This window comes from Ziziphus jujuba, chromosome 2 (assembly GCF_031755915.1).
Source record: "Ziziphus jujuba cultivar Dongzao chromosome 2, ASM3175591v1".
Classification (NCBI taxonomy): Eukaryota; Viridiplantae; Streptophyta; class Magnoliopsida; order Rosales; family Rhamnaceae; genus Ziziphus; species Ziziphus jujuba.
Genome location: NC_083380.1, coordinates 30,793,186 through 30,804,500, shown reverse-complemented (window position 1 = coordinate 30,804,500; position 11,315 = coordinate 30,793,186). Strand labels below are relative to the sequence as shown.

Below are 11,315 nucleotides of genomic sequence, written 5' to 3'. Positions count from 1 at the left end.
AACTATATAATCAGTATCACTTCAGTCTTTAAATTTATTATTTTGACAATTTCATTCTCCAACTAACTTCAACAATTCACCTTAGTCCATAAATTATATAATCAGTATCGCTTAAGTTCTTAAACTTTTTTTTTTGACAATTTCATCTTCAAACTAACTTTAACAATTCACCTTTGTCCCTAAACTATATAATCATTATCACTTCAGTCCTTAAACTTATTTTTTTGACAATTTCATCCTCAAACTAACTTTAACAATTCACCTTAATCCATAAGTCCTTTTCCATCTATTTGGAACCGTGAAACTCACATACTTTAAAAAAAAGGGGAAAGGGATAGCTGTAACACCCCGTCACAAATCACACCGGAATCCGTGCACATTGACCGAGGTTGACCATTGACCGAGCGGGTCAAAAGTTGACTTTTTGTCCCAGTTGGAATTTCTAATTGACCAGGGTACCATGGCGAAGTGCATGATGCCCCGAGTTCGTAGACTAGTAGCACGTCGAAAACGGAACTACGGTTTGAAAGTTATGGGCAAAACGAGTTGAGGTGCAAACACTCCAAAAGGTGTTGGGAGTTGACTTTTTCTTGTTGTGTAATTTTGTTTTGAATCTTGTACGGTTGTAAAGTACTCGTCGATATGAGGTCATAGACTAGCTGCACGCTTAAATTGGACATTTGATTAAAAAGTTATGGACATTTGAAGTTCGCCGGATACCGTAATATTTTATTATATCTGGCTTAAGTGCACAGTAACACCACGTTTCATCACCTGATTGGTCCATGTGGAATGAACAGTGTCACCACGGTGGCTTTTATTTGACAAAAATCTCGGGGAAGAGAGAGAAAGAGAGAGAGGAGAGAGAGAAAGAGAGAGAAACCGACCGGCCTCCGGAATCTTCAAATTTTCCGGTCGATTCACATTACACGCACCGGCCAGACGGACACCTCTCCCCATTTCCGGCCAAACCCTGAAATTTCACGGCTGTTGGTTGCCGGACGCGCCTGGATCGAGGCGGCGAAGTTCAGCGGCGATTTTTCCCTCCACCGCCGTTTGCCCTGTTTCCAGCCATTTTTAGGCCACACGCGCCAGCCACCCCTCACCACCTCCTCAAGTCCGGCCTACCCACCAAATTTCACGGTCATCGGACCTCCGACACGCCGAGATCTGAGCTTTTTCCGGCGAGGGGCCGAAATTCTTCAAACCGCGATTTCTCCGCCGTCCGGCCTCCGTTTGCCTCACCGCTGGTCCCGTTGGATTCCTCTCCCCTTGATCTACAAAACTGCCAAAAATCTCAGCCAACGGCCACCGCACGCACCGCCAACAGCGACGGTTGCTGGTGACCGCGGCGGCTAGTTGGAAGTTACTGTTCCGGCGAGTACCCAGTCGCACCGCCGGTCCTTGTCCACTGTGTTCGACCTCCTGAACCCTAATCCGGCATCATTTTTTGCCAATTCGCGATGGTTTGGGAGAATTGAGGATTCGAAACCCGAAAGCTTTTCGACGAGATTCCGGCCACCTCGGGTCCGATCACCAGAAAGTAAGACTGAATCTGTGATCCTCATCACTCGAGCTTCGATTCAGTATATAACTCGTAACTTTTAGTTGTCGTTGTGTTCGCTCCCCGGGTACCCATTTGGGAATTACCCGATTAAAATATTAATATATTTGGTTGGTATACTGTGGATGTTTTAGGTGCGCGTACGAGTAGTGGAGTTGATCCTGCGGAGGATCTTAGCTGATTTACGCGCTTAAGGTGAGTGACCCACCTTCAAAAAAAAATATTTTGGGCAATTAATTATATTTAATTGATGTTTAATTGGTATTTGAATTATGCTCATGTGGTGCGATTTAATTATGAATTTTATTGTGGTTTAATTTATTTATTGTGCATGAGCAAAGTATATTTCAGTAATAATCGTACATGGTTTTAAGTGTTATTTTTTGGGCATAATTGGGTTAAATATTTTATAAAAATATTTGCTTAAGTTGGTGGTTTAATTTTATAAATTATGCCCGCGATATTTCAATTGTTGAACCTCGTATTACGAGAAAAATTATGGTTTTATTGGTTATCGATGTTTTCGTACCGGTTTGTTAAATAAAAATATGTGGGATGGTATTTTGTGAAAATTGGTATATTTCCCACGGTAATTTTGGAAAAAACGATACGGTTGATTTAATAATTATTTTAGACGCACTCATACAGTATTGGTGTTCTGGTGTATGTACACGTGGTTTAGCGTACAAGTATTATGTGGTTTAGCGAGCAAGTATTATGTCTCCCGTGGTTGCCATTGGACCATGGGCAGGCAAGTTTGATATTGGCCACAGCCGCCCCCCTCCTTGGTCGAGATGATGGTTTCAACAGCGGTACTGTCGGGACTCCGAAGTGCCGTTTGCAAGTTTCTCTCTTTAATCTCCCCGCCAGTCGGTGCTCAGGACGCTGGGTATCGGAGGGCATCACCGGTATATGGTGTGGTGCGTCAAGTGTAATTTTCAGATAAAGTTTTAAACCCCAAAGGTGTTCAAAAATTATTTATTATAATTTATTACATTTTAATTATATATTGGGGTATTTATTTATTTATTGTTTATCAAATGTTTGATCCCTTGGTTTTCGGGAAGTACGAATATCGGGTTTTGTGAAATCGTTTTAAAAAGGGAACATTTCCACGGAGTGATTGGTGAGAGTTTTGAGGGAAAATTATCATTTGCAACTGTTATTATTTATTTATTAATTGTTGGTATTAGTTCAATTCCCTTATTTGTTATATTATTATTATTATTATCATTAAAAGTGTTCAGTAGTTAGGGTCACTCATTGAGATGATTAGCATCTCAAGTTTTTAAGTTCCGTTCCCTTAGGTGCAAGGGGTGGTAGACGTTCTTCCGGAGCGAACCAATTCTCCGCTGCTATCGTGTTTCGAGAAGTACCTTTGTACTCATTCATTTTAGTTGTATTATTTCTTTCATCTTTGTTGTATTTCTGTTGATTAGCACTTCATAAAGCTCTGTATACTATTTGGACATTTATGTTTTATTTATGCACTGGGCTGCTGTTATTGTTGTGACGTGCTGTAAATTGTGGAACAACTTGTAGTTTTGCGAGAGGAATAAAGGGGTGAATATAGAAGTGTGTTTTCAGTGCAAGTAATTTTTGGTAAGTCCTACCCTTAGGAGAGGTGCTGCCGAATTTTCCGTTGGAAGGTTCGGTGGTATTTCCCTGGGATTAGGGCTTGTCTAGGGTTCCGGGGAGAAATTCTGAGCGGGTCCTGACAATAGCGGAAAAAACCTTAAATATGAAACAAAATATTTTGTTTCTGTATGCATATCAAGGAGATGATTCAATTTACCAAACCAAGTATCATTAATGAAAAATCACTAATTCAATAATATAATTTAGAAAATGCAAAAGCTATTTAAATGCCAATTTAATTAGAATTTGATTGGTTGATCTTGATGTATTATTATGGTTAGCGTTTATGCTTGGATAAATTTTTCCCTTTTTCATATTATTTTAAATTTCATTTAGAACTAGTAAATTGAAAGTTTGAACAAAGGAGGTAGGCCACTGCTCTTCAATGAAAGGAAAAGTTTAAATTTTAATAATATTATAATTATTTTCAGTTCATTTTTCATATTTACTTTTTTAAAAAAAAAAAAAAAAAAGAGGGGGAAAAGGATACCATAAAAAACCTTGCATGTCCTTCATAATTAGCTCGCGTTTAAAGCATGTGAGTTTTGTGGTTCTAAATGGTTGGAAAAGACAATGGAAAATGGCATAGGGACTAAGGTGAATTGTTGAAGTTCGTTTGAGGATAAAATTATCAAGAAAATACGTTTAAGTACTGAAGTAATACTAATTATATAGTTTAGAGACTAAGATGAATTGTTGAAGTTAGTTTGAAAATGAAATTATCATAAAAATAAATTTAAGGACTAAAGTGATACTGATTATATAGTTTAGGGGCTATTAGTAATAATATCCCTATTTTTTTTTTTCTGAACAATTTCCCCCCTCAACTATTGTATAGTATTAAAGTGCCCCTTTTCTTTAATTTTTTTGTTGGAATTTAATGAGATTGATCATATAAAAATTCAAATTGACCACTTATGTATAAAAAATATGTCTAAATTATAACTTGTTTTGAATAGAATAAATTAAAAAAAAATAAAAAAAAAAATAAAAAAAAAACAGAATGCATTTCTTTTTATCGGTGTTATTGCTCAATTTTTTTTTTATCAGTTTCATTAATAAAAACAAGATATAATTTAGACATAATCTATATGAGTAATTAATTTGAATATTAAAAGGTCAATTTGGTCAAATTCCAATTAAATGTTGAATAGTTTTATTCACATTATAAAACTTATTAGGCACATAACAAATTTAATGATTTTTTAATATTTTAACAATATTCATTGATAAAATGTCAGAAATATCCTTAAGCACTTTAAAAAAAGTTTAATATTAGATACACTACACCACCCCTCATTTTTTCTTAGAGACACTACACCTACCCTCATTTCTTTTACAATTTAGAAAAAAATCATAAACTCTAACCATGGAGTATAATGATGAAGATAAAAAAATTGGAAAAACCATAATAACGATTTTTTACTATTCCAAAAATAACCATTGGTAAAATGTCAGAAATATCTTTGAGCACTTAAAAAGAAATTAAATATCAGATACACTACACCTATATTCATCCTTTCATAATTTAGGAAAAATCATGAACTCTAACCAAAAAGTATAATGATGAAGATAACAAAATAGAAGAGAAACATTGGCAAATCATTTTTTTCAATTTTGAAAATATAAGTATTTAGTTGTTTCATTTTCTTCATGAGAATTTTTCTCAAAATTGATTCTCAAACTCGTGTTCTTCATCTATTTGCATTGTTTTAGCTATTCACGAGTAACAGTTTCTCGATGATTTAATATTCAATATATACAACCCCAAATATCGTAACATTATTGATGTGTAATATTGATATGTGTATATATATATATATATATTAGTTAAGTCTAGATTGTATAAACTGGATGAATCTATGTTATTTAGTAAATATATATCAGTCGGGCCAATATCATCTAAGTTACACATATCGCATATCGCAACACTCTTAATGACTAATATAAATATAAGTCTGTGTTGTGATGAATATATGCTATCTGGTAAACCTATGCCAAGTAGATCACTATCATCTTAGTTACGTATATCGCACTATTCGAAATTGATGAAAACATAAATTCGGATTGTATAAACAGGATGAATATACATTATCCGGTAAACATATACCAAGTGAACCACTATTATCTAGGTTGTGTATGGTATGATCTGTGTTTTTCTTCAAATCCTAAACCCAAACCGATGAACTCACCCAACAATGAAGGAACCTAAACAAATCAAATTGGTTTGTAGAAGAACACTTGCAACTTTTTGTTTTCGATCGATTTGTGTTTGTTTCATCGAACCTTAAGTGCAAATGAAGAACTAGGACCTTAAACACAAATGAAGAACGAGGACAAGTATTTGTACGTATTTGATTCCTTGGGAGTTTTTGGAAAATTCCCTTGTAATGCATTTAGGTTTATTTTAAATTATTAAGGGTAACATAGATATAATTTATTAGTGCGGGTTGTAAAAATAAATTTGAATGTGGATATACATATAATCTAGTGTGATTAACAAATTTTGTAGTACTAATAAAATTAACGCTTCAAAATTTTAAAGAAGAGGCAATTTGATGTTATGGAATTATTTAATTAAGGGGAAATTTTCTTTTGAAAAAAAAGGGGTAAATAGAAATATTTTGTAAATTTTTTTCTTTTTTCTTTTCATATTTTTTAATTTCTTGGATCGATATCAATATATAGCCATTTTAATCTTAGAAAGTTTTATCTAATTGAGGGGAAGGTAAATCCGAAACCGTAATAAAGGGAGAGTGGCTGAGGCAAATGGGAGTCAACGACTGGTATTGACTTGGCCTACCACCATATGGTCTCCTTTCCTTCCATGTACATTCCAGCGACTGGTACTGATATCTTATTAAATAGCCGTGTTACAGTCATTGCCGCGTTACCGTGCATATGGGGTTGAAGTTTTGAAACCCCAACTCCACATACCTGAAACCAGTACAAATACCCCTGCACTTTCTATGCAAATGCTTTGTTGCTCCTAGTCCATATGCATGCATCCATGCGCTACAATAAGGGCATTCCAAGTTTTGGTATATATATATATATATTGCATAGATTTAAATTCAAATTATTAACATCAAATGAAAATCTAACAAAGAAAGGACTTGTTAAATTAGACTTCCAAACTTAATTGTTATTGCAAATGATAATAAGGATGTGACAACTGAACATGCTTCAATATCACCGCAATTCTCTACTAAGATTAAGCTGAATGAATATACTGAAAATGTAAAAAAATTTATGCGAATTTGCTTGCTCCTTTTCTCTTTTTTATTGTTTTATTTGCTTTTCTAAAATTTCTGAAATTGGTGTACTTCTCAAATTTTCAAAACGAAGATAAAGGCTATATGAATTTGTTACCTACCAAAAAACTCATTTTCAAGTTCCACTCCTATAATTCTAGGTGTTATAAAAGTGCTTTTAGCCTCAAAAAACGACACCAAATAGACTTTAAAACCAAATCGAACGGATCAATTCTATTTATACTATCCTGTCCAGAAGTCCAGCATCTTCTACTAATTGTTGTTACCAAATGAGATGCAAAAAGATTAGGCCTTGGGCCGGTTATTAGAGGAAACGGGGGAGTCATCTTGTCGTGTCTGGTTCTGGGTTATCAAGCCATCGTTCATGAACCAGGCCTTTTAGAAAGGCCCTTTTTCTTTTATCCTTTTTTTCCCTTTAAAAAAAAAAATATATATATATATATATATATATTCCTGAAATGAACAAGACTTTCAATATCTTCTCCAGATCCTTTCATCCAACTTCCTCATTCTATCTCATATTAGAATTTATGGAATTATCACTGCTTTTTAACTAGATCCATAATATAAGTATGGTCAAATCAAATTACATATGATCTTCCTATAAGTAGAAATAGAATTATATTTTGGGGGGGGGGGGGGGGGGGGGGGGGGGGGGGAACAAAAACATAAAATATTTTCGATAAAGCCTCCTTATACTATGAAAATTTTAAAGAATTTCTTACAATATAATAAGATGTTAAATATATATATATTGAAATACTCGGGCTAAATTTATAATAACCAGGTGTTCTTATTTTTATTAAGAGATCCATTTAATAGATTGTTTTGGTCATTTCTAAATATTTAAAAAACAATTGATAACTAGTATGACATAATTAATTTTGATTAACATAAAAATAATTAACAATATTAATTATCATAAATTTATAAAAACTGAAGCAGATAATATAAAATTAGGGAAGTTAAAAAGATATATATTATATTCTTTTTCCTTGATAACAGTTTCTTGATTTGCTACATTTCCTTTTTGTGGGGAAAAAATAAACCATTAGTATGATATACTATTTTAGTTAACTTTTCCTTTTAAAAGATGTATATGATGTGTTACGTCTAAGTTTTAGGTGTAAATCTAACCTTGTTAGAAAAATTATATGGTATTATTTTCGGCCAAAGGAAAAGAAAAAAAAGAAAAAGAAAAATCCAGCACCAACTACAACATAGTGGAATATTATTTGCTACCGGCCAAACTATATACCATTATTTGGCTACTGTATTTAGGTTCGGATTTAATGTAGTGATCATAAAATTATCAGACAATATGAACGAAATGAAGGACATTGCTTAGAAAACTTCATGAGACTATCAATAATATTAGAAGATCTACTTTGCACTTGAAAAATTTTATAGATACCCAGAAAAATGTAATAGTGTAGCTGACTAGCAAACAAGTTAATCACTCTAAAGTTGTTTGTCTCCAAATTGAGACTGGGAAGATGTTTTATTTAATCAGTTTGGATTGAGCAGAATCTGTAGTTTCTTCTTAGCATCAAGACAAGTCTACCTAATTTGGTATCAAAATAAAAAAAAGAAAGAAAGTAAAAAAGTAAAAAGGATACAATAAAAATTATCACCTTCACTCTGACTTGTGTTCCTCTCTTCGACACATGGGGAGCAGGGGAAGCATTTGGACTTGGATCTGCCTTCAGATCCTTGTTTCCACTGGTTTCGAGCACAACGAATGGCGCAAATTTGGGAATATTTCCCGAGAGGCTATTGTTGGTAAGCATCAACCGTGCCAAGGCTCTCAATCCAGTAAGAAATTTTGGAATCTCACCTAAGAAGTTGTTATTCGAGAGATCCAACACTTCTAACAGAAAGAGTCCATCGAGATTTCTTGGAATAGGTCCTTCAAAGAGGTTGCTGCTAAGATTCAGAGCAATCTGCAAATTTGGTGGCATCTTTGGAATGTATCCACCCAGTTGGTTTTTCCCAAGTTGGAGTTCCAAAAGCATAGTCATGCTGGCAAGGGAATCCGGTATGGAACCACTAAGACGGTTACTCTGTAAGTTAATGACAGTAAGTTTCTGCAATCTTGAAATGGAAGAAGGAATTGGACCACTCAAAGAATTCCCGCTGATATTAAGAGTTGATAAATTAAGTAGTTGGGTAATCTCAACTGGGATTTCACCAGTCAGATGATTGGATTGAAGCTTTAAGACTTGAAGGCTTTGAAGTTTACCCAGCTCCCCTGGCAATGTCCCCGTCAGACCATTCTGAGACAAATCCAACAGTGCCAAGCTGTGGCATGAACCCAATTGAGGAGGAATGGATTCAGTGAAGTTGTTGGTATCCAGCTCCAAGTACATCAAATTCTTAAGTCCTTCAAATGATGCAGGGATCTTCCCATCAAGTTGATTGCTTCCCAGCCGCAACCTGACTAAACTACGAGACATGTTTGCAGTAGGTATGGATCCTTTTAACTGATTATTTGACAAATCTACAGTCTGCAAATTTTGTGGTGACAAAAAGTCTGATGGAATTGAACCACCTAACGAATTATAGCTAAGGTCTAAAATTTTGAGAGATTTGGTTAAGCCACTGGGAATCGAGCCAAAAAACTGGTTTTGATGAGCTGCAAATCGAAGGAGGGTGGGGATATCGGAAAGGCTTTTTGGAATTTCTCCAGTTAGCTTATTAGAGGAGAGAATCAAAACCTCCAACTTGGATAGCTCACCTATTTTATCAGGAACAGAACCGGAAAGGTTATTTTGGCTAAGGTCAAGCACTCTCAAATTTCGATAAACCATAATTCCTACAGGTATTGTACCAACGAAATGATTCACAGACATAAGAAGTTCCTCCAACACCGTGGAATTTCCAAGCTGGGTGGGAAGAGACCCAGTGAATTGGTTAAAACTAAGATTCAAGCTTTTGAGTCCAACCAATTCTTCTAACTCCAGACTAATTTTTCCACCCAAGGAATTATAAGACAAGTCCAGAATTTCCAACCCAACAAAACCATCAAATTTAGGCAAATTACCAACCAACCTATTCTTGCTAAAATCCAGCAGTTTCAACCCATCAATCTTCCCACAATCTGTGATAAACTCCTCCGGGATTAAGGCGAACCGGTTGTTTGATACATTAAGCATCTGCAAAGAATCAAGCTTGCAGACAATAGGCAGAAAATCAGAGGAAGAGAGTGAAAACCCAGATAGAGTAATACCAGTAATGGAAGAATTCATGGAGTTGCAGTTGATTCCCTTCCAATAACAGGGGTTTGGCTCTTCGTTGATATCCCATGGAACTTTACTACCACTCAGACTCTTAGAGATGTTAACCATTGCTTCTCTTTGGGTTGAGGATAGTTCAGAAAACACCATGGTTGAGCAAAAGAATAAGCATAGTAAAGAAAAGAGCAAACTTTGCCCGTACCAGAACATTTTTGCTGAGGTGTAAAAGATTTCCCTCACTTTGTTTTGCTGTATATTAACTCAAAACAGATTCAAAGACTGTTTTCGGGTTGTTTTGTTTTGTGGGGGGGGGGGGGGGGGGGGTTATGTGGTGGGGGTGTAATTATGGAGATTTATAGGGAATGGAGTTGACTGGACCTGCTGGTCTTGTTGTAAGTAATGCCTGAGGCTTACACAATAACTGCAGGACTTCATTTAAACATTTTCATGCATATGGTTGTAGAGCCCATGCATGACTAGAGAAGTAATAGTCCGTGGAAAGCACGCCAAGATGACTAGATCAACATATATGGACTTGGGAAGTTTAATTTGAGGCTCTGCCCTCATTGCCTCCAAAAGAAAAAGAAAGACAATGACTTTGGAAAAATGGCAAGGACTTGCATGAATTACATTAATATATGCAGGTATTTAATGTGAAATAGATACCCAAAAGTATATCAATCATATTATATATTACCTACATTTTTAGTTTATGATAAATCAAATAATGAAAAAAAATACAAGAATTCAGCATAAGTTATTTTCAAATTAAAAATATTTAAAGTCTTTAATTCTTGTGTAACTAACTGAAAGTTAAAAAAAAAATAATAATAATACAATTTGATTTAAAAACGCAATATATGTACTTGGAAAAATTAATTTAACTACTACTTCCCATAGTGGTTTAAATACCAAGTAGTAATTTGTTTTTTATTGCTATTAGATCATGTAGCAATTGCATAATATATAATTTAGTTTGCATAAACAAATTCATAATAATAACATAAGAAAAAAGAGTCATTTTTTTAAGCAAACAAGATTAAATTATAAAAAGGAAAAAAAAATAAAAATTTTATCTAAAATATCGTAGTATCAAATATTTAACATTTGATTTTGAAAATATAAGAAATAAAATTATAATACTAATTAGGCGTGTACACAAATTTCTAAATTGGAAAACCAGCCTCTCTCTCTCTCTCTCTCTTCCTTTTTTTTTTTTTTTTTTTTTTTTTTGGGGGGGGTAAAAATTGGAAAAACTCTCTATCCATTCAAAGTTTAGAAGTCACCGTGAGATGACAGCCGTTGCCCCCACATTAAATCCACCATTATAGACGTTTAAAATTTTCTAAAGCGAAAAAATAAAAATAGAAATGCATTTTTTTTTTTCCGTTTTTGAAACCATAAATAAGAATAAAAACATTTTCAGTCTTTGCCCATTAGCAAATTCCAAGAAGAAAAGCAAACCCATTATTTATTGTACCATCAAACAAAAAACGGCACTTCACCTATTACATTCGCTTTTGTTTGACACAGTTCTTTAGTGGAAAATTACATACGATTTTGTTTCACATTGTTTCCTTTTTTATTTTTTTATTTTTTTAA

General features: G+C 34.3%; 1 protein-coding gene across 2 annotated transcripts; it reads right to left on the bottom strand.

Moving 5' to 3' along the window:
• Positions 1-7,974: 7,974 nt before the first annotated feature.
• LOC125422446 (leucine-rich repeat receptor-like serine/threonine-protein kinase At1g17230) lies at positions 7,975-10,000 on the bottom strand. 2 transcript variants are annotated; one of them, XM_048474157.2, is made up of 2 exons: positions 9,707-9,998; positions 7,975-9,632 (listed from the first exon to the last, which is right to left on the bottom strand). In XM_048474157.2, the coding sequence occupies exon 2, from the start codon at positions 9,630-9,632 to the stop codon at positions 7,983-7,985; it is 1,650 nt and encodes a 549-aa protein (XP_048330114.2). In that variant the 5' UTR covers positions 9,707-9,998; the 3' UTR covers positions 7,975-7,982. The 2 variants fall into 2 exon arrangements, with proteins under 2 accessions (XP_048330114.2, XP_060670120.1); XM_060814137.1 differs by having other exon boundaries at positions 7,975-10,000.
• Between the last annotated feature and the right edge of the window lie 1,315 nt (positions 10,001-11,315).